The sequence below is a fragment of the Mustela putorius genome, unplaced genomic scaffold (genome assembly GCF_011764305.1).
Source record: "Mustela putorius furo isolate JIRA1106 unplaced genomic scaffold, ASM1176430v1.1 tig00003983_pilon_pilon_pilon, whole genome shotgun sequence".
Taxonomy (NCBI): domain Eukaryota; kingdom Metazoa; phylum Chordata; class Mammalia; order Carnivora; family Mustelidae; genus Mustela; species Mustela putorius.
The window spans coordinates 16156311-16180909 of NW_025422123.1; the positions used below are offsets into that span (position 1 = coordinate 16156311).

At 35.1% G+C, this 24599-nt stretch overlaps 1 protein-coding gene across 1 annotated transcript; it reads right to left on the reverse strand.

Annotated features, from left to right (window-relative positions):
* CRISP1 (cysteine rich secretory protein 1) lies at positions 1–23247 on the reverse strand. Its single transcript, XM_004771892.1, has 7 exons — positions 23182–23247; positions 17108–17245; positions 12680–12770; positions 11425–11573; positions 8331–8428; positions 5869–5957; positions 1–128 (listed from the first exon to the last, which is right to left on the reverse strand). Exons 1-7 carry the CDS (start codon positions 23245–23247, stop codon positions 1–3), a joined length of 759 nt encoding a protein of 252 aa, XP_004771949.1.
* Between the last annotated feature and the right edge of the window lie 1352 nt (positions 23248–24599).

Here is a 24599-nt window from a genome sequence, read left to right on the forward strand (position 1 = left end):
TTATTTTATCTCCTTGTCACAGAGACAACTAGCTTTGCAGAATTGTTGAACTGACTGGGACCCGCATCCAAAACTTCGTTTTTGTGCCTTACAGTTACTGTATTCATCAGAGTAGAGGCAGGGGTTAGCTGGAAGAAAAAAGCATGTTTACACTATATTACCTTCAAAATTCACCATTAATAAAGAACGAGATAATCTTCTTAAAGACTTCAATGGAACTATCCAACCACCCCCCCACCCCCACATCCCAAATGCCTCTGAAAATGACCAATCTGTTTCCCCTATCTGGGAGTTTGTTTTTTTCAGATTCCACATACAAGTGAAACCATACGGTGTTTGTCTATGTCTAACTTATTTCACTTAGAATAATGCCTTCAAGATCCATCCAGGGGTGCCTGTGTGGCTCAGTGGATTAAGCCTCTGCCTTCAGCTCAGGTCATGATGCCAGGGTTCTGGGATCAAGCCCCATATGGGGCTCTCTGCTCAGCAGAGAGCCTGCTTCCCCCTCTCTCTCTGCCTGCCTCTCTGCCTACTTGTGATCTCTTTCTGTGTCAAATAAATAAATAAAATCTTAAAAAAAATCCATCCATGTTGTCATAAATGATAAGATTTCCATTTGTTTTATAGCTAAACAATATACATTATATATAATATATATATATAATGTATAACTGTTCAGCAGTAACAGTAACTTACGCATGGAAATGACCTAAGGATCCATTGACAGATTTAGTGGATAAAGAAAATATTATAAATATATATATGTGTGTGTGTATATACATATATATATTTATATTATATATTATATATACACACAGAAATATACATATATATACATATATATTTATACATTTATTTATATTTATTTATATTATATATTATATATATTTTTATACACACACATACACATATATTTATAATAATTTCTTTATCCACTAAATCTGTCAATGGATCCTTAGGTCATTTCCATGCCTAAGTTACTGTATCTTCTTGAGTTAATGTTTTTGTTTTCCTCAGATAGCTATCCAGAAGAAAAATTGCTGGATCATATGACCGTTATATATTTAAATTTTTGAGTAGCCTCCATAAGTGATGGCACCTATTTACAGTCCCATCAGCATTGCATGAGGGTTTCCTTCTCAATACCCCCTTGTCCCCACTTATTACCTCTTGTCTTTTTGATGATAGACATTCTTTTTTTTTTTATAATTTTTTTTATTTTTTATAAACATATTTTTATCCCCAGGGGTACAGGTCTGTGAATCACCAGGTTTACACACTTCACAGCACTCACCAAAGCACATACCCTCCCCAATGTCCATAATCCCACCCCCTTCTCCCAACCCCCTCCCCCCAGCAACCCTCAGTTTGTTTTGTGAGATTAACAGTCACTTATGGTTTGTCTCCCTCCCAATCCCATTTTCTTTCATTTATTCTTCTCGTACCCACTTAAGCCCCCATGTTGCATCACCACTTCCTCATATCAGGGAGATCATATGATAGTTGTCTTTCTCTGCTTGACTTATTTCGCTAAGCATGATACGCTCTAGTTCCATCCATGTTGTTGCAAATGGCAAGATTTCATTTCTTTTGATGGCTGCATAGTATTCCATTGTGTATATACCTGTTGGCTGTATGGATATCTTCTTTGAAAAAATATAAATTCAGCTTATTTGCCAATTTTCTAATTGGATTTTTTTTTTTTATTTGACAGAGAGAGATCACAAGTAGGCAGAGAGAGAGAGAGGAGGAAGCAGGCTTCCCGCTGAGCAGAGAGCCCGATGCGGGACTGGATCCCAGGACCCTGAGATCATGACCTGAGCCGAAGGCAGCGGCTTAACCCACTGAGCCACCCAGGTGCCCCTCTAATTGGATATTTTATTCAGCTTTTTCAATTCTTTATATATTTTGGAGATTAACATCTTATCAGACATAAGATTTGCAAATATTTCATCTCATTCAATGGGTTGTCTTTTTATTTTGTTGATGGAGATGGTTTTCCTTGCTGTGAAGCTTTTTAGTTAGATACGGTCTCACTTGTTTATTTTTGCTTTTGTTATTTTTCTTTAAGTGTCATTTTGCCCCCCATGATTTTCTTTTCTTTTTTTTTTTTAAAGATTTTATTTATTTATTTGACAGACAGAGATCACAAGTAAGCAGAGAGGCAGGCAGAGAGAGGAAAGGAAGCAGGCACCCTGCAGAGATGACTCAGGGCAATCCCATGACCCTGGAATCATGACCTGAGCTGAAGGCAGAGGCTTTAACCCACTGAGCCACCCAGGTGCTCCTGCCCCATGTTTTCTTCTCATTTTATGGTTTTAAGTTTTTTGTTCAAGTCTTTAATCCATTTGAGCTGATTTTTGTGTGTGGTGTAATATATGATTCCTGTTTCATTCTTTTGCATGTGGCTGTCTGTCTAGTTTTCCCAGCACCATTTATTGAAGAGACTGTCTTTTCCCTTTGTATGTATTTGGCTTCTTTGTTATAAACTAATTGACCCTATATGTATTGGTTTATTTCGGGGCTCTCCATTGTTTTATATATATTTTATTATGTTCAGTCAGCCATTCTGTTCCATTGATCTGTCTGTTTTTATGCTAATATCATACAGTTTTTATTACTATATATAGCTTTGTAATATAGTTTGAAATCCAGAAGTATGATACCATGAGCTTTAGTCTTCTTTCTCAAGATGGCTTTGGCTATCTTTTGTTATTCCATACAAATTACAGGATTATTTGTTTTGGTTCTTGAAAAATGCCTTTGGAATTTTGATAGTGATTGCACTGAAACTGTAGATAACTGTAGATAGTATGGAAATTCTAAAAATATTAATTCTTCCAATCCATAAGCATGGAATATATTTTCATTTATTTGTATCTTCAATATTTCTCAGCAATATCTTATAATTTTTAGTATATAGGTCTTGGTAAAATTTATTCTTAGGTTTTTTCGTCTTTTTTATGCAATTAAAGAGAGGATTTAAGAAAATTTCTTTTTCTGATAGTTTGCTGGTAGTATACATAAAATAACTGATTTTTGTATATTGATTTTGTATCCTACAATTTTTTAAATTCAGTTATTAATTCCAATAGTTTTCTGGTGGAGTCTTTACGGTATTTTATATATACCATCATGTCATCTGCAAGTAGAGACTGTCTTATTTTTCCTTTCTGATTTTAATTACTTGTATTTCTTTTTCTTGTCCTACTACTCTGAGTAGGACTCCCAGTACTACGTTAAATTAAAATGGTAAATGTAGGCATTGTTGTCTTGTTCATGGTCTTAGAGGAAAGGCTTTTCAATTTTGATTGGTGAATATGATGCTTGTTGTGGGCTTCTCACATCTGGCCTTTATTATGTTGAGGTAATGTGATACCTTTGTACCTAGCTTGAGGTTTTTATCATGAAAGAATGTCAAATTTTTTCAAATGCTTTTTCTGTATCTATTGAGATGACTATATGATTTTTATTCTTCACATTGTCTGATTTGTGGATGTTGAGCCATTCTGGCTATCTTAGCATTAATTCCACTTCATTGTGGTGTATGATCTTTTCAATGTATTGTTGCAATTGGCTTGCTAACTTTCACTGAGAATTTTCCATCTATGTTCCTCAGATATATTGGCCGGTAATTTTTATTTATTTATTTTTTTGTATTGCAGTGTTGTTTTCTGATATTAGTATCAGGGTAATGCTGGCCTCATAAAATGAGTTTGGAAGTGTTCCCTTCTCTTCTATTTTTTGAAAGAGTTTTAGAATTATTGGTACTAAATATTTAAATGTTTGGTAGAATTCACTAGTAAAGCCATCTGGTCCTGGGATTTTTTTTAGTTGGGAGATTTTTGATTATTGATTAAATCTCCTTACTAGTACTTAGTCTGTTCAGATTTTCCATTTATTCACGATTTAGTTCCGGTGTGCTGTGCGTTTATTTCTTCATAATTTAGTCTTTGTAAGTTGTATTTTTTTTAAGTTTAGTTTTGTATGTTGTATGTACAAATAGGATAAATTCCTATTTATCCAATTCTTCAAATTAGTTATCCAATTTGTTGCTATACAATTGTTCATAGCAGACTCTTAAGTTCTTTTTTTTGTTTATATATATTGGGTGTAATGTCTTTGCTTTAATTTCTAATTGTAATTATTAAACATCCTTTATTTTCTTTTCTTTCTTTTTCTTCTTCTCTCTTCTTTACTCCTCCTCCTCTTCCTCCTCCTCCTCCTCCTTCTTCTTCTTCTTCTCTGCTTCTTCTCCTTCTCCTACTTCTTTCTCTTCCTCCTTTTCTTCTTCTGGTAAGTGTGGCTAAAGCTAAAGATTTTTCTATGTTGTCTTTTAATTAAAGAGCTCTTCCTTTCATTGATCTTTTTCACTGTCTTTTCACTTTCAGTTTTATTTATTTCCACTCTAATTTTTGTTGTTTTTCTCCTTCTACTAACTCGGAGCTTAGTTTGCTCTTTTTGTTTTGAAAATAAAGTTAATTTGTTAAGCTTTTATTGTTGTTGCTGTTATAAGTATTTGTTGTTATGAATTTCCCTCTTAGAACTGCTTTTACTGCTGTTATAGTATATAAATTATATTAATATATATAATTTGACTTATTTTATACTATGAATTTTATTTTTATAAAATTTATTTGAATTACACTAAACTGCTTTTTTGTGTATATCCAGGTCTTATATTTTAAGCATTGTTTCCATTCCAGGGTGGCCCAATCTGAGATATCTTTCTCTAATAATTCTTATCTTCTTGTGCATTTATAGGTGAACAGAGTTTAAGATATGCATCTTTTATGGCATAGATTTAATCTTCTTGAGTAATACTTTCCCTTTCCTACTCTCATTTTACTTCTATTACATTTTTATACCATTATAGACATTCCTTTTATATCTTGGATTAAAAAACACCTACCCCATCCACCCAGCATAGGTAATTAGTGGATATTCTATTTTTTTCCAACCACATTTCTTTTCAGAAATGGGATGCAAAAAGTGAGGTTGAAAGTAAGAGAAAAAGAAAAAAAAAGAGAGAAAGAATAAATGAGACTTAGAAGAGTATCTATCTCTCTCTCTAGAGAGAAAGAGGAAATTTGAAAAAGAGTATCTATTTTCCTAATTTTAAGAATTACCAAAGTGACTTATTTGGGTTTGGGAAAATAGGTCTTCTGGGATTCTAAGTCTGAAGTTAAAGGGCACTTTTCTTGGGCTAGTTACTTCTCTATATACTTGTTGAAAATTATCTTGGTAAAATTATGCTCAGGGATTAGGAGTTATGTTTTCAGGAACCTCTAGAAAAAGGAACCCATTTGGTTAGTACTGCTTTGTAGGTAAGGTTTATTTAAGAAATAGAGCAAGTGTTGTAAGGGGACAGTGTGACCATCAACTGATATCTTCTAATGTGTCAGTAGGAACATGGAAGAATAAGGATCACTCCATAAGAAATTATATGCCCTAATAAGTGGTCAGATAGGTAGGGGAGCTATGGAGCAGCAAGAAGCTGAGAATGTTGGTATCCTGAAAACAATATGTCTAATTTCAAGGTTGCAATAAGAGAGCCCAGGAACTTTTTTATAGAGCAGAGAAAAATATATAGTTATATCAATATCTTATCCAAGTTTTCCTTATTAGGGTCATTAAGTTTTAGGGTGGGGGGCTTGAGTTTAGACTTAGACATTCTAATATCCATTCCCATAAATTTAATCAATCATCGTCTTGGTCACTCAGGAAGGAGAAATAAGAAATAATGTTGATTTTTCCTTGTGTGATGATTCAGAAAAAAGTTATAGAAAAGTGCAATATTGTCAGTCCTTAACTTGAAGTACACATGGCTCCCGGGTCTACATTAAGCAAACTGAATGTAAAACTTACTGCAAAGTTTATTTTCACAGTCATTTGGACAATCTCCACATGGACTTCCTGCGTTATAAGGATTATTCATTTTGGCAGGATCATTTCCCCTTAAAAAAAAGGATAAAGAAAAAGGTGATATAATAATATAGATTGTTGGACAATGCATATAAAATGTTACTCACTATTTATAATCAACATTGAAAACAATTTTTGAAAACCACTTCTAGATAATGATGATAATCTTTAAGATAGGTTTAAGATTTCTAGACTTGCAATGATGACAATTTATCTTTCTGAATGTGTAACAGGCAACTGTGGGCTCCTAAGAACGTTAGAATTTACCCTATTCAGATAGTTAAGTTCTAACAGGACTGGAATCTATGAAGAGTCAATTCTTTTTTTTTTTTTTTAAGATTTTATTTATTTGACAGACAGAGATTACAAGTAGGCAGAGAGGTAGGCAGAGAGAGAGAGAGAGAGAGAGGAGGAAGCAGGCTCCCCGCTTGCTAACTTTCACTGAGAATTTTCCATCTATGTTCCTCAGATAGAGGAACCTGTGGGGCTCAATCCCAGGACCTGGAGATCATGACCTGAGCTGAAGGCAGAGGCTTAACCCACTAAGCCACCCAGGCACCCCTGAAGAGTCAAATCTTAAGCAGAAGAGCTTTAGAGCCATTTATAATTTGTCACTTTTATTTATTTATACCCATAAGGACTTGGTAGGCACTCATGTAAAAGGACATGTTGAGAACATTTTAAGTGAGTCAAGTTGGAAATGTTCTAATTTAATCTTGCACAAGATCATGAGAAACTTGATACATGTTTCTCTTGTGTAGAAACATATAGAGCATTATAAAATACGAAAATCTGTCAATATGACTAAATCTAAAGTGGTAGATTTGGGGGAGAGAGAGTGGATGTGAATTTTTAGGTCTAAGGTAATAGGAAATTCAGATAAGACAGTTTTACCTGCAGATATCTAAGAAAACAAGGTGGGTTATAACTGTATCTTACATAAATAATGTGCTTGAAAAATAAAGTAAATGTTCTGGTTACAATAGAATTCTAGTTGATATTGTTCCCTTTGATATCTGAATTGTTAGAATTTTATTTTATTTTTTTGCCTTTTTTTTTTTAAAGTAAGTTTTATGTTCAATGTGGGGCTTGAACTCATAAACTAGAGATCAAGACTTGCATGCGCTACCAACTAAGCCAGCCAGGTGCTCCCAAATTTCACTTTATAAAAGGAACTTATTCCTTAATTAGAGATTTTGTCAGACTCTTGGTCTAATCTTTGCTGCAGAATATTCTCTATCACAGTTCCATGTGTTTTACTTCTGTAATTGTCAGTTCACCAGAAACCACCACTAGCCCCTGGAAGATTTAGTACAATTGATGTGTTGTAGATGCAAAGAGATCTTACTGACGTTGGTGCTAATTATATAGATAAAATCATAACAAATACTAACTACTAAAATCAAGACACAATAAGACCAGAAAATAACTCATATAGAGCACTTATATAAATATATCTATTGAATCTACACTGATACTAGAGACCTCATTTAAAGTATAAATATGGTAACATATTAACAGATAAATAATTTTTACTGATTCATATTGAATATTTTTTATTTTGCAAAACACATGGGGGAATAGCTGTTAAACATTATGCTTAAAGCTCATAGTATGATGGAAAATTTGCATATTCAACTATATAGGTACAGATAGGTGAAGAAGACATATGCAGACCACTCATTAACTTTCCTTAGCAGAATATATTTAAACAGGCATTTGTAGTGAACTATTAGAGGACTATAGATCAAGCTCTGAACAATCTCTAATTTCTCATGATTACCACTGGAACCACACAGTGTGCTCCTGTGACCTTTTTCAATCACCTTTGTCTGAAATTGATTGTGCCTATAGAGCAACCACAGTTGAGAGAGCAAAGGAGTCCACCTTCTCCTCACTGAGGCAATCAGATTATCTCTTCTAGGAGTGGTTACTCACACCTTGATAACACATAAATTTAATTTCTAAAGAAAAGGCATATATCAATAGTTAGACCAGAAAACTAAATAAAGGAACACTTCAATTTTCCATTTGTTTATTCTTGATATGCCACGATATTTCTGCCCTTGCATTCTAAATATACTTTAAAATGGTTGAAGTAGATATCCTTGTTTTTTTTGCTTATGCTAATCAATAACACAGGTAATAGCTTTGAATTTGGCATTCTATTAATAAAATATAAATAAAAATTATTTTAAAAATATGATATAAATAAAATTGTGTGTGTGCGCTTGTGTGTGTACAATGTTTTTAGGTATTAGCTAAATGACATTTTATCCCTAAGGTTCCACTTAAATTAAATGAAATATTTATTTGAATTTTCTTATATATTCTTTGATAAACTGGATTATGTGAGAGGGATATACTTCTAAAGACTTTGTGATACCAAGCTGTATAATACATACTCATGACAATAGTGACAAACATAGAGAAACTGAGTTGCCAGTCTTTTGGGGCATGATGATATTCCACAGCCAATGAGGTAAGAAGTGGCCCAAACAATCTGTAATGATAAAGAGATTATTTTATTAATAATTTGACTTGGGATAAATGATTACAATATGAATATTGTTATCCATGGCTGAAAATAAACATGTTTGCTTTTAGGATGCTTTGAGCATGGCTAATTAGGAATTAATAGAAACAGAAAGATTTGCATGTGTCTGGATACCACACATACAAATGCACACTTATTGGTCATCCTTAATGCTGGCTCATTTTATTATCAACTGTATATGGAAAATGAGGTAAGATGATGAAGGCTGCTTGGTGATTGTATAAAAATCAAATAACAGGAGGAACTTTAATCATCAGAGAAGAAGTTTGCCTTTAAGGCAAAATATCTCAGTGTCAAATTCTATTTCTACCACTTCCTGGTTGTATGGCATTTACCAGTTTATGTTTTGAAATTTTATTTTTCTATTTGTAAAATTGTATAAATAATATTAGTATTATCTTCTATATCACAGATGTTTTGTGGGAATTGGATAATAATTTTTCTCAAGTGTTTGGAAGAGGAAATATTAGGTTGCCATCTGAGTGTGATGGAACTAATGGTCTTAGATATATATAGTGAATTTAGTCTACATTTATCTTAGAGAAATAAAAGGTCAGAATTAATGTCACAAATTTGGCAGATTTTTAGTTCTCTGGGTGATCATTTTATTTGTATCCTCTGATTGTTTGATAAGGCAAATTAAATGAATAGTCTAATGTTATAACATTCTTAGATTGCTAGAACATATCCATTTTATACAAGGGTATAAATTTTAAAATAAGAATGCTATTTGCTGGTCTTTTATTTAGAATATCTGCATTGTTATCCATAAGTGATTTAAGTCTATGATTTTTAAATGGGCAGTCCTGAAAAAGCAGACCAAAGTTGGAAGTCTTATGCTTTCTAATATCAAACCTTACCACAAAGCTATAATAATTAAAACACTGGTAGTGGCATAACAATAGACATATAAACCTTAGAACTAAACTTGAGTCCAGAAATAAATCTTTACATGGTCTTCATATATGGAGAAATGATTTTCAAAAGGTGCCAAGATGAGCCAACAGTGATTAGACTGTCTTATCCCAAAGAAAGTTGGAAAAACTAGATATCAACATGCAAATAAATGAAGTTGGGTCCTACCTTTTACCAAATTACAAAAAATAAGTCCAAATGAATTAAATATATAAGTGTAAGAGCTAAAACCATAAAAACAATTCTTAGAAAGAAACATAAGGAAAAAACTTCACAATACTGAATTTGGCAGTGATTTCTTGGATAAGACACCAAAAACACAGACAGAAAAGGAAAAAAAATAGATAAATTGGACTTTATCAAAATTTAAAACATTTGTGCATCATAGGATACTATTATCAGAATGAACAGGCATTCTATGTAATAGGAATTGATGTTTGCAAATCATATACCTGCTAAAGGATAGATATCTAGAATATATAAAGAACTCTTACAACTCAGCAACAAAACCCCAAATAACCTGATATAACCCAGCAACTCTAACTGGAGAAAGAACTTCTATAGAAGTAATTTAGGTTAAATGAAGTTCTGAGCTTGATACCATGATCTGATAGGGTTCCTATCCTTATAAGAAAGTGCTGGCACTCATGCTTTCACTCTCTCTCTCTCTCTTTGTTTTCCCTCTCTCTCTGCAAGCATGCACAGACAAAAGGAAAGTAAAGTCCATGCACGGACATAATGAAAAGAAGGCAGAAAGAGAACTCTCACAGAAACAAGCTATGCTGCAAAAGTTCATAGACTTCCAGCCTCCAAAACTGTAGAAAATAAATTTCTGTTGTTTAGTCCATCCAGCTTGTGGTTCTTTGTTACAGGAGTCCAAGCAGACCAAAACAGCACGGATGTGGAGAAATCAGAAGTGTCATTGCTACTGGGAATGTGTCAAATAATGCAGCTGTTCTGGAAAACAGTATACCAGGTCCTCAAATAATTCAGCATATGATTACCATGTGATCCAGAAATTCCATTTCTGGGTATATACTCAAAAGAACTGAAAGCAGGATATGAACAGATATGTACACACCAATGTTCATGGCAACATTATTACCCATAGCCAAAAGTGGAAAAAACCTAACACCCATCAGTGAATGAATGGATAAACAACAGGTGGTATATACATACAGTGGAATATTATTTGCCTTTAAAAAAGAGTAAAATTATGACCTGTGTTACAACATGAATGAACATCAAATGAGGATATACTGGTAAGTGAAATAAGGTAGCCACAAAGGGACAAAAATTGAATGATTCCAGTTATATGTGGTATCTAGAGTAATCAAATTGATAGATACAGAAAGTATCTTGGCAATGGTTCTTGCCAGAGGCTGGGGAGATGGAGAAAGGGGAAGTCATTGTTTAATGGGTACAGAGTTTGGGAAGGTGAAAAGTTCTGAAAATCTATAGTTGAGATTGCTTCATAACAATTTGAACATAGTTAAAGCTATTGAACACTAATGCTACATAATTTTAAAATTATTAAAATGGCAAATTTTATAAAATATATTCATATATGCATATACAAATGATTGTTATGTATTATATATGTATATATGCAAGTAATTATATATGATAAATAAAAATAATATGTGTGTATATTTTACAGATATATACATATAATTTTATCACAGTAAAAATAAACCAGAGGAAGAGGATTCTCTGTATTATAAGGTACTATTTCATCCTTTAGACATATTAGAAATATAATTTATAAGTGACACTGATGCTTTATGATTTTGTTAATTCCCAAAAGTCCAAATATATAAAAAAAAAGGAGACTAAAGAGTTAAGCAGCTTCTTTAAGCCATCTATTGAGGGAATCACATTTCCTTATGTTTCAAATTATAACAGGAACTCAGTGGGTCAAGTGCAAGTTTGCGAAAAGTGGGTAGAATGATTTTTCTCAGTCCCTGTTTTCCACACATTCTTCTAGACATTTAAACAATGTGCATATTTGCCAATATGCAGCTTACCTGAGTGTAATGCTCAATTGTTAAGTCATCATCTGTTGATATCTGTTCCCCATACTTGAAATATTTAGATTCATTGTACCAGATTTTAATTACACTTGACCACGAGATAGGATAAGTTGTCAAATGCATATTTTCTCCACAAAAAGTATCTGAAAGGGAGAAAAAAGTCTGTGTCATACTTGAAGAAACTGGGAAATATACAAGGATAGTTTCCTCATTTTCATTTTACAAATATTTCACCAGTCATCCAAGCAACGTCTTATTTAAAAAACAAAAACAAAAACAAAAACAAACTCAGCTGTATCTCTGCTGGAAATCTCTGCTGGCAACTTGTGGTACTTAGGTTTAGTGAGAAGTTGACAGGAGGAGGTGATGTGCAAGCTTAGAAATCAGGTCAACATTTCAGACTCTGCCACTTCTGAGCTGTTGAGAAGGGTGAAACCAGTCCAAGTAGCTTATGGGTTGTAACAGGACCCATGACTTGAAAACAGCCACAGAGAAGTATTCATTATGCAAGAGCCTTGGAATAAGTATTTGCTCATTTAGCCATCCACTTGTGATGTGGGTTCTTGATCACAAATGGTATTAAGGAGTGATTTACCTTTCTCTGGGGCAGGAAAGATTCCTACTGCTAATTCATGCATCAACATTGGGCAAAATGGCCAATAATTTGTAAATATGGAAGTTTCATTAGTATTTTAAAAATATTTTGTAATAAACAAGTATCTCATAAGTATTAATAATGTCTACTTGTATAGGAAGTACTAATAGCTTTTCTGGAAACCAGCAGTGATTCACCTGATATATATGCCATTGAGATGGACTCTTCTATGAGCACCTAAATTTGTTCTCATGTACAGCTCAGTAGAGTTGAATAGAACTCACCTCTCAACTCTATTAGTGTTTCAAAGGCAAAGGTATCCCTAGGGTGATATAGTGTATAGCTGAAATAACTACATAGAATGGAAAGCTTCTAGCTATCTAGATGTCCATCCAGTTATCATTGTATTACTCAACTATTCTGTAATGTCAAGAGCTTTGATTCTTGTTTCTGATGAAAAGAATCTGAAATTTGAAATTTGAATATCCAAATTTAAAAGTTAATAATAAGAAAATAGTGCACTGGGCCACAATTCACTGTCATTTATGGGGCCATATATAGACTGAATGACTTAACTTACCTTTTGCCAGGTTACTTAGTGTTCCCTAAGGATTTTTGAGTATAGAGGTGAGTCATGCAGATGTATATACCTACTTGTAATTCGCCTCTTGATTGAGTTGCTTTCTCGTAATTCACACTGCTTTGACAACATTCTGGCATTTTGTGCAGCTTCTTCACTCCAATCCTACAGTGGAGGAGTAAAATATAAGAACCTGGTCTTATTGGCATTTCCATGATAATATTCTAGTTTATTGTTTCTAAAAATCCAAGGCTAGCAATATCCTCAATTTCATAATCTAACAATTTAAATAATAATATTAAATATTCTGGTTGGAAGAGGGAGACAAAACTTTGACTCACCATGTTAGCCCTTGAATTTATAAAATCAAAATTTGGTAATAATATTCAGATATAGCTTCTCTTTCAGAAGTGTGAAAGAGTTCAAGTAAATGCTTTCAATAAAACAGATGAGGGTTAGAAATCCATTCCATTATTTATTAGCAGTTTCATCTCTGACACATTATTTAATCTTTTTGAATATGTTCTTCATCTGTAAACTGTGACCTATCATTCATGCCTAATAGTTTGTTCTAAAGTCTTAATGTAGTAATTTATGCAACACAATTGTAGTATGACAAATCTTATACTATGTGCTCTATAAATAAACAAAGACTAGGTACGGTGTCACATGTCTCCATCTAAAATTATAAATAATAATAAAAGTAGTAGCTAAAACCACATGTCAAGATCTGTTACTAATTCTGTGCCCATATTTTCAAATTTTGACCCAGAGCAACTCTATAAGGGAAGTACTATTGTTATCCCCATTTGCAAATGGCGAAACAGAGATGTTGCATAATTTCTTAGGGTAACACAACCAATAAGTAGCCAAAAAAGAATTAGAATCCACATTATTCTGTCTTCAGAATGTGTGCTCTTAACTCTTAATCTGTGTCAATTGAGTTGAATTGAAGCATTTTGTCAGGTGTATCTTCAGGTAAGTTGAAAGGAGGCAGAAAGTCTATATCGTTAATCATGGGACTTTGACGAATGTTCTTCCTAACACTCTTTAATCCTTACCTCTGCATGCAACACATCACCAACAAAAATTGTAGACTTCAGTTTTTACTACCAGCATTGACATAAATCATTCACTTACTCTTTAGAAAAGTTTTGGATGACACCCGACTTAGATTTTCACCATTTTTCCTGGTAGCAAAGATGTTTCACTGTTATACGTGTATGCTGCCATCTGGGTTAGTTTTACAGAATTACCCTTCACGTTGAAGGAATTTAGTAAATCTTGAGATGAATTAAGTAAGTCATTAGTCGTTTTGTAAGGTTTGATTGCTTCATGTGAGAAAAGTTATAGTTTAGTAGTGGATATATCTACCCGAGGAAGTGGAGATGATACAACAACCCTGTTAGGACACAGGATCTCCTGGTGGGAATAACATCATTGCATGCCTTAGTTAAAAACAAAAACAAAAACAAACAAACAAACAAACAAAAAAAAAAACCCTTGCTTATTATGACCAGATATGACCAAGTGATTAGGACTACCTATAAGTTATCTGGGTGGCTTACAACTCATTGCTTGTTGTATATGCCGTGATGTACTACCAGGTCACTTTCTGAACCAAAGCATTAATTTCGTCTTAAGCTAGGAGTCCTGTCTACTGACAGTTCTACTGTCTGTCCTTTGTAAAAATTGTCCTGCACCCAGGAGCATAACCCCTTCCCTGTGGTAGTCCATACCCAACAACTGATGGATATGGGAACTGTAAATTCCAGGCCACTTCCCTCCTACTCAGAAGGGTTGTCTTGGTTGTATTAAGCTTCCTGAAGAATTATCTGAGCCCTCTGTTGTGACTATAGCACAATCCAGCTTTTCCATATGTCCACTGCTGCTTTTTTCTCTACCTCCACAGGTAGGTATCCATCTGGTGATTGTTCTCCAATAAACATTCTGCATGCTAATCTCCATCTGAATATGCTTATTTTGTCGCATAAACTACCTGCATCGTTCATTTCATACAGTCTGTGGTTCAGACCTCTTTAAAGAAGCTGTCTAGGATATTACCTCTGATTAATACTTGTAAGATGCTCCTTTCTTTATGTGACAGACCCAGGATTAAAATCACAAATGAATAGTCAGGGTTATTGCATCAAAGCTATGAATTCTGGCTTTAATACGTGGTTACATTTAATTGATTTCTAACCCTATGTATGGAAACTTTTAGAAAATCTCTGCCTGGCAGTTGTGATTGCCTCTTCAGCCCTGCTGTAACTCTATCAGTTCCTTTCTAGCCACATCCAACGCATTGTTTATGGAACAGCTCAACACTCGTATTCCTTTTAAAATATGATTCAGTCTTACTGGTCACCTAATTTATAGTCTTGTTGATCTCTCCTGCCTTTACACTTTCGCACCTGAATGTATTCATTCTTACATTAGGTTCTAAAATTTCCTTTGTAGTTGCCTTTAGTCCACAATAATATAATCTCTGAAATCAGAGTCTATACTTTCCATTTATTCTAAAATTTCTTTAGAACCTCATAGCTACATGTGTTTGCTCCTCTGGAAACCAAGGAGTTTGGACCCTGTTTGTACTAAAGGAGGTGCCTGGAGCTGTGCCATTTGCATTTGCATCTGTACTTAATTCAGTGCTTATTACTTTGGATGCTAGCTAATTTCTCTGAGGTTCGGACTCATTATCAATAAAATGGAGATGACAGTATTATCTGGATCACAGAACTATTGATTTAAATGAGTTAATGTAACAAAGTTCTAAAAGAATGCCTGTCAATAGTAAGCACAATATACATGTCAGGCACAGCACTCACAATGCAAGAAAGCCTGTGATAGGTACTGAATTTTTATTGTTTTGTTTAAATAACACTTTCTCTTTTAAGGTGACCAAGAGATGAATTTCAAAATAATGTTTTTCTTCACTTGCTTCCCACTTTCATCATTTGCCTGAGGAGATGGTCCCTTAGACTCGCTCTCCAGAATGAGTGCTAATTAGAATTAGAAATTTCTAATTCTTGTACACTAGACCCATCCAAGCAAGGTTAAAGGGACCAGGATAAGGTTGCAGAGAGACCTGAGTGATACTTCTGGGAGATAAGACTTATGCAGCTAATCACCTGGTACTTCTGAAACTGCCCTAAATTTGTTGTGTTCTGTAGCACCTACTCTGCTCACACACCAGGTTTATAATGGATAGACAATTCTCTTTTTATGGGATGCAGGGAATTGGGAAATAGGTTTGTCAATATTGGTTTATCTGGCAGGACCCCCTAACTTCGAATCTGGACATTGTTATGCCCCAATAATAGGTCTGTGATTAAAGGAGCGAGACTGATACAAAGCAAAGGTCAAGCAAAGCTTGATTTCGCACCAAACATCAAGAATCTAACCGAACGTTCAGGGCCGCACCTCTTACAAGAGAGAGCGACCCTTCTCTGCTTCACAGTCTAGCTTTTAAGGACAAAGGCCATGCGGTCAGGCCTGGCCCCACACAGGTGACCAATGAGATTGTAACACACACAGGAAACTCCACAGTGATGCTAGATGACCAACTGAGTTACAATTTACCCTAGTAGACATTTGAACCAGCCTATCACACCTTGATTGGGATTGGCGCCAAAAAGGGCTCCCAAAGGGCGGGGCCCATACTCCTTGGTAACCAGGGAGACAGTATGCATGCCCCCACTGATCGATGTCTCCACCTGGCCACCTTTGTACCTGGCCTTTGTTACCTGTAAATCTCCTGGGGGAAGGGGAGCAGGGACAGTTTCTAAATAGGTCCTTACAGACATCTTGATTCTCAGATGAGAGTCTAGTCTCTGGGCTGCTGCCCAATGAAGACAGTTATGAATTGCCTCTATAACTTATAGCTCACTGTGCTGACAGTACTGGCCGGTAGCATCAGCTTCAACTGGGAGCTTGTAAGGGTCTCCACTAGAGACTTTCCAGATCAAGATCTCAGACAGTGGGGCCCAGGAATCTGTGTTTTAAAAAGTTCTTTGGCAATTCTTTCAAGATTAAGAAGCACTGTCCTAGGGTACATTAAAAATAAAATTAGCCTTTCTGAGTTGGAATTGTTGCTCTGTCATTTAAAAACTATGTGATTTTGGGAAAGTTACTTACCATCTCTGTGCCTCCATTTTTTTTAAAAAATTTTAAGATTTATTTATTTGAGAGAGAGAAAGAGAGAGGGTACATGCACAGAGAGGGAGAGGGCGAGGGAGAGGGAGAAGCAGACCCTGCCGAGCAGGGAGCAGGATGTGGGGCTCTACCCTGGGACACTGGGATCATGACCTGAGCCAAATGCAGATGCTGAACTGACTGAGCCACCCAGGGGCCTCTGTGCCTCCATTTCTTCTGCTGTTAAGTCATAGATTTGTTTGGGAAGACTAAAGTTTTAGTAGACTGAAAGTGAAGAGAACTTAATAAAAACTCAGTAAACACTATTACTATTATTGACATCATTGTTGCTGCTTAATTAATCTCACCATCTTCAGCATGTTGCTGGCTGACGGAACTACTCCTCTCCTGAGGGTGTTATGTACAGTAACGATTTCTTCTTGGACAGTTGCCAGTTCAGTGAGGAGAGTATTATATGGAACATATGGAACTGGAGTTGGTTTTGCCTGTGATCAGAAAATTAATTTAATTAGTCTTATTTCTTTTATGTGTAATTCACCACTTATATTCCTAGCAGACCTACAGCAATATGAATTTGTAGTTTATATTTACTAGACAATGATCTATAGGATTTTAAAATTAATGATTGGTCAATAGATTATTTTCCATTTCTCCAGTGCTAGTCTTTCAGGTTTCTGAATGTCATTTTACATTATACAAGTGTATAGCATAAAATACAGGATATACTATGATTGGGGTTCTTCAAATTTATGATTGGTACGTTGAGCCATGTAAAAGTACTTTTTAGGGCCATATAAGCCACAGTGAAAGATATCTTGACATTATACTGACTTCCCTTCCTTGGCTCCTATCCCAACCCATTTCCTGCAGGTGTTCTCTTTGGTTCTTAAATAAACCACTTGTACTCGAATACTGTCTAAAGGATGTGTCTAATCTAAGATATTAATTATTGAATACAAAGCCTCCAGTGTCTTCAACTCAGATTCTACCTTTTTCTCTTATGCTTATGAAAAAACATTAGCATTTACATGCGTATATGTAAGTATAAAATAGAATTAAAATCAGCTATAATCCAGAATTAATGACTATTCTTTTAATTTGTTTACCCTTTATCTTGCAACTAAGAAGAAAACTGAATGGCTTTAATATTTTAGGTTTTAATTCTATGAAGAGCAGCTTCTTTTTTGTGTGTACTATATATCACATACACTTCATTCCTTTTGTTTAAAAAGTGGCAAAACATACATAGTATAATTTGAATAGTATCTGTTTATTTCTCAAGTACCATAGGAACATTAGCAATTTCTGAACAAATAGGATCCAACACCATACTTTGCTCAAATTTAGTAGTTGTTTCATTTATTTTATATCCACATAAAATAGGAATGGGAAAAAGACATAAATATAGAATCTAGAAGACCCTTCTAGAGACTATTTCCTGTGGATATCATTTCCTCAAAAACACAGTCCTATGTGCTATTTTCCTTCATACTTCAGGTAGCCCTCGTCTGTACTCGAAGAGAGGTAGGGAACGACCAGAATTCCCTTCCCATATCCAAGTTAAATTTTCTTTGTTCCTCCGAACTCTGCTCCAGTGAAACTCATGACATATTGCTCTACCATCTCGTTTCTGAACATTCATTCTCCTAAAACGTTTTTGTATCACTTCCTCTCATTCATTGAAATTGGGCCTTCTGGTTTTTTGGTGTGTGTGTGTGTGTGTGTGTGTTTAAAGATTTTATTTATTTATTTATTTTTTGAGAGAGAGGGAGAGAGCATGAGCTGGGTCAGGGAGGGGCAGAAAAAGAGTAAGAAGTAGACTCTCTGCTGAATAGGGAGCCCCATGTGGGGCTTGATCCCAGGACTCTGAGATCATGACCTGAGCCTAACACACATGTTTAACTGATTGAACCATCCTGATTCAACTGATTGAATTTGTTTCAGAAGGCCCAATTTCAGGGAATTGACTGCAGAAATAGACGTGGACAGGATGAATTTGTTTCAGAAGGCCCAATTTCCTGTCCACGTCTATTTCTCCAGTCAACACCAGGGACTTCAGTATTCACATGGATAGTTCCAGTCATCTTCTATCTCAGACTCTTGAGTTTTTTTTTTTTTTTTCTCTTAGACCTCTCCTTCAAGTCTCATTAGTCTCCACCATGGTGGTCACAGCCTATATTTTATAATCATACTAAATGCCAAATCACCTGGTCAAACTTTTCCCTGCCTAATCAGAATTTCCGGCTGTTTCAGATTGCTAGGGTCAATCACTCTATTTTCAACATAATCTAGTCTTCTAGCTCTTTTTTCATTATCTCTATTTTCTCTCTCTCCTTTTTTCTATTCATGTTCTCTCTCTCTCTCTTTTATAAGATTTTATTTATTTATTTGACTGAGAGAGACACACAGTGAGAGAGGGAACAAACAGGGAGAGGGAGAGAGAGAAGCAGGACTCTCACTGAGCAGGGTGCCTGATGTGGGCCTCGATCCCAGGACTCTGGGATTATTACCTGAGCCAAAGGCAGACACTTTATGATTGAGCCACCCAGGTGCCCCTATTCACGTTCTCTTATTTCAACAAATTCCTTGCTAAAATATTGAATCTTTCCCCATCCATTGCCATTTAGGAATGTCCCCACTTTGGGTGAGACCACAAATTTCCCTGCCCATACAGAATCAGATGAGCAATGGCAGAAAAATATTCCACAAAACGCCAGGTATTGGTATCATACAAAATCCTGATGTCTAATCTCAACCAGTCCCTTAATTTTGCTCATCAATTCTACTTATTTTACCTGGTTAGTTCACTTTGTCTTTCTTCATAATGTTATTGCAGAATTTTTGCACTCTACCCCAATTACATTGACTTCTCTCAATAGATTTTGCTATGTCCTACTTTCCCCAGTAAAGAGACAGTCTCTGATGCCAGCTGTTTCAGCTGCTCTTGGTCAGTCTACTAATCTGCTTCTATCTGTTCTCATTCTTTTCTCCTTATCACTTGTGGTACTACAGAACAGATCACACTGTCTTGTTTTTTAACCATCTTATGGAGGTATAATTGACATGTAAAAGCTACACATGTTTAATGTATACAATTCAATGAGTTTGGGTAACTATACACCTGTGAAACCATCATCACCATCAATATAAACAAACAAAAGAACATGAACATATCAGTCACCTCTCAAAGTTTCCTCCTGCCCCCTTTCCTATAACTATTGTTATTATTTTGTGTATCTTATAAAAACGTTTAACATAAGATTTACCCTCTTGGCAAATTTAAAACTGGATGTCCACATGCAAAAGAATGAAATTAGACCCTTATATCACAACATACATAAAAATCAATTTACAATGGATCTGAAAGGTCCTATAAGGCCTAAAATCATAAAACTCCTAGAAGAAAACATAAGTAAAAACTTCCTTGACATTGGTCTTGGCAAGCACAGACAATGAAAGAAAAAATAAGCAAGTAGGATTGTATCAAACTAAAAAGCTTCTGCATAGCAAATAATAAAGATGAAAAGGCATCTTAATGAGTGGGAAAGTATTTGAAGCTATATATCTGATAAGGAATTAATATCCAAAATATAGAAAGAGCTTGTATAACTAATAAAAACAAAACAAAACAAAATACCTGATTTTAAAAATACACAAAGAACCTAAACAGACATTTTCCCAAAAAAGACTTCTAAATGACTAACGGCTATATGAAAAGGTTCTTAACCTCATTAATCATCAAGGAAATGAAAAATCAAAACCACAGTGATCTATCACCTCACACCTGTTAGGATGGTTATTATTAAAAACAAAATTTCAGGTGTTGCAAGGGATGTAGAGAAAAGGGAACTTTGATATACTGTTGGTGGGAATGAAAAAATGGTAAGACCATAATGGGAAATAGTATTCTCAAAAAAGTAAAAACAGGTCGTTCTTTCAAAAGCTATTTATCCCCAGTGTTGTTTACTCCATTCTCTTCCACATTTCCCCAAATCTTACATTACTCATTACCTTTCCACTATAACTTCAACCAATTCATTTTCCTTCCCACTTATTCATGATCATTTTGCTTATACTTTAAAATAAACAGATAAAACTTTTCATTTACTTCACTTCCCCATTCATTTGCTGTACTTTCTATTTGCCTTCCCAATCAAAATTCCTGAAAATGTTGCCAGTTCTCACGGCCTAGTTGTTAGTCTATTTGTTTTCTATCCAGAGTCTAAAAAGAGAATATACCATACTGTTTATTTTTATTGGACAAACAGCAACCAGTTTATTATTTCCTTTAACTAGGATTCATGTTTAAATTTTATGCAATGAATTTGTGTTTGGGGCTTAATTTGTCTTATGATGTTGTTTTCTTTTAAAATTCTTAAGCCTTAATTTTCTGAGCAAACTTTCTGTAACCATGCAAATGTTCCAATAACTATCTGTCTATGGAATATATACCAGTTGTTTTATCAATGCCTTCAACACTCATATTCTTCCTTTGTATTCTTGGCCAGTAAGTAGATGAGGCTCTGGTTCCCCTGACTGAAAGGAGTTCTTGTTACATACTTTTTTCATCTGGACTTTTAACTCTGATACTGATTCCTTCTTTCACATGGCAGCCTGGGCCAGGCTGTCTCCTAGAACATGTACTAAGTGACCTAGACTAGCCTAGTACTGATTAGGTCTTAAAGGCAAAATTTGCTTTCTCACTGTGTTTCTTCTTTCCCTCTGATGGTGGGTTTGCTTCAGCTCAGCTTTTCCTCACTGTGAAGTGTGAAGGTCCCACTTCCACGATGGGAGAATAAAATGGAAAGAGAACCAAAGGGGAAGAAGGAGAACTCTTTTTAAGACTGTACTTACAGCATACTGGAGAATTATTGGGTGTTGGATGAGAGCTCTACCTGGTTCATCTTTGAGGAAGAGGTGTGAGTGATAAAATCAGCACCCCTATCACCCAAATCAGCACCCCAATTGTCTGATGTATAAAGATTTTCTTTTATTTATAAAATTAAATGTATTCCATTTTTAACTTCTCTTACCTAGGACATGAAAACATAAAAATCATTCATTTTCTATACCAAATCTCTTGACTTTATTTCATCATAAAAATATTTTGAGTACATGGGACGCCTGGGTGGTTCAGTCATTAAGTGTCTGCCTTTGGTTCAGGTCATGATCTCATGGTCCTGGGATGGAGCCCCAATGGTGTTCCCTGCTCAGTGGGGAGACTGCTTTTCCCTCTGCCTCTGCCTGCTGTTCCCCCTTCTTGTGCTCTCTCCCTGTCTCTGTCAAATACATACATCTTAAAAAAATATATTTTGGGTAAATTAAAAAATGAATTTTTTTTGAATCATTGAGGCTATTTAGAGGTACCCGTTGTTGGGTGACCACAAAATATTAAAGACATTCCTTATACCTCTGAGTGTTTTGTTTTTATTTTGTGATTGTTGAAGTTCTTGTCTTTAATGAGTAGTGAGGTGCAGGCCTCATACTCCATTGCTTATAGCGCCTCACACTTCTCTTCTTCTTGTTCACACCTTGCATTTCATATTTAATTTTGATGTGTCCAATTCTCGTTATAGTCACAAATCAGAGGGTACAATTGGGATATTGATAAAATACTTTCTTTTCTGGGTTAAAAAAAAATCCAAACACTATTTTTCCCATTTAGTTTATGGAGAATGCATGGTATATTATAAAGAAGTAATTCCTGCTTTATAGTTTTAGCTGTGTGTGTGTGTGTGTGTGTGTGTGTGTGTGTATTTGTTAAGTTGTTATTTCAATTTCCCTAGTTAAGATATGGTGTAATACTAGCTTCAGGTGTTCAATATACTAATTCAACACTTCCATACAATACCCTGTGTTCATCACAAGTATACTCCTCAATTTCCATCACCTATTTCTTCCACCCTCTCCCCTCTTCCCTCTGGTAATGAACAATTTTTTTCTCTATAAGAGTCTCTTTTCTCTAAAGTTAAGAGTCACTCTCTCCCTTTTTTCCTCTTTGCTCCTTTGTTTGTTTCTTAAATTCCATATATGAGTGAAATCACATGGTATGTGTCTTTCCCTAACTGACTTATTTCACTTAGCATAATACTCTCTAGTTCCATCCATGTTGTTTTGAATTATCCAGAAGAGCTATTATGAAATTGGCATGGCCCCATGAAGCCAAACTGGCTAGGTTTACTTTCAGGGTCTGCCACTACCCAGTTACCTGTCATTGCCACATGACTTCACCTGCCTCTGCTTTGGTTCTTTTCTCTGCAGTGTGAAATTAAGAATAGTACTTGCCTAGTAGAGCAGGTAAGACCAGGGTGAGTAATGGGTACGGCGTCCTCACAACAGTGTCTGAAACAAAATGAATTCTATGGGGGTAGCTCTTATCCTTTTCTGTAAAGCAATTATGAAACATACAATCCTCACTTACTCGTATAATCCAAATAGGCAGGAAACCAGTAGCAGCAGCCAAATACAAGAAGTATTTCATTGTCATCCCTGAGAAGAAAACATAAATTTAGATTACTGTCAATTCCTGGGATTATGTTTTATTATAAACCTGTTTCAACCCTCTTTTGCAGTATATTTGCATTTTCTGCAAAAGGAGACCCACAGGATCAAAACAAATTTGAATATGCTAGTGGACCAACAGAGGAAGACAGAACTTCGATTGGAAGAATGATAGATTTTATGTCTTAATCCCTAGAACCTTTGAATATGTTACATTACATGACAAAAGATAACTAAGGTAGCAGATGGAATTCAAATTGCTAATCAGCTGACTTCAAAGTGGGGAAATTGGGGCACATGGGTGACTCAGTTGGTTAGGTGTCCAACTCTTGATTTCAACTTAGATGATGATCTCAGGGTTCTGAGATCGAGCACTACATTGGGCTCCATGCTCAGTGGGGAGTCTGCTTTCCTTCCCCAAACTTGAGAGCATACATGCACACACATACTTTCTCTCTAAAATAAATAAATCTTAAAAATAAATAAATAAGTAAAGCAGGGAGATTATCCTGGATCATCTATGCAAGTTTACAAGGGTACTTAAATGTGGAAGACGGAACCAATGTCAGTGATGAATCATGACAAAAACTAGACCCACCATTGCTTTGAAGACAAAGGAAGGGAACTCGAGCCAGAGAATGTGGGCAATCTCTGGAAGTAGGAAAAGACGAGGAAATGGATTCTCCCCTGGTGCCTCCTAGTTGAATCTTGATTTTAGCCCACTCATTGAGACCATTTGGACTTTTGACCTCCACAACTGTAAATTTATATTGTTTTAAGACACTAAGTTTATAGTAATTTGTTACAGTAACAACAGGAAACTAATATAAAAACACAAGATTATATTTGACCTCTATTGCCTATAGAGAAGACATGTGATCAAAGTCCTAGTAATTTATATACATGACTTAGAGACATTCTGTATATATGATCACTCTAAGAATGGTTGTTGTTGTAAGTCAGGCATATCAGAGTTAATATACCCTCTCCTTTATTTCTGTTTAAAAAGATTGCTGACTCTAAGGTATTAAATTTATTAGTATAGGTTATTAAATTTGGTTAGCACATTCTTTAAACAATCTGCCATGCTTATTTCTGAATTCATCTTGTTGAGTGGAAGGCATTAAAAAGCAACAGTTTTGTTCTTATTTTAAATAAAAAAAATTAAAGAACAGATTAAATGACTTGGGCTGAATAATACACGTAATACGATTTGCTGTTGTTCTCAAGCTTCTCCTGCCCACTGCTGAAGAGGGGAATTCTGTAAATAAATTCTTTCAGGAAACATGGACATGGAAACAATCTCCTCTTTATCACTCCTCTTTGTTTTTTTCAACT

Bases quoted from the DNA above. Each gene is read 5' to 3' on its own strand.
- CRISP1 (XM_004771892.1), bottom strand. From the start codon at position 23,247: ATGACAATGAAATACTTCTTGTATTTGGCTGCTGCTACTGGTTTCCTG. The intron at 11,574-12,679 runs GTAGGTATATAC...TCTCCCTTTCAG, and splicing joins AATCAAGAGGCGAATTACAA to ATACTTTTTGTGGAGAAAAT. The intron at 129-5,868 runs GTAAGTTTTACA...TTTTTCTTCCAG, and splicing joins CTGTGAAAATAAACTTTGCA to CTAACCCCTGCCTCTACTCT.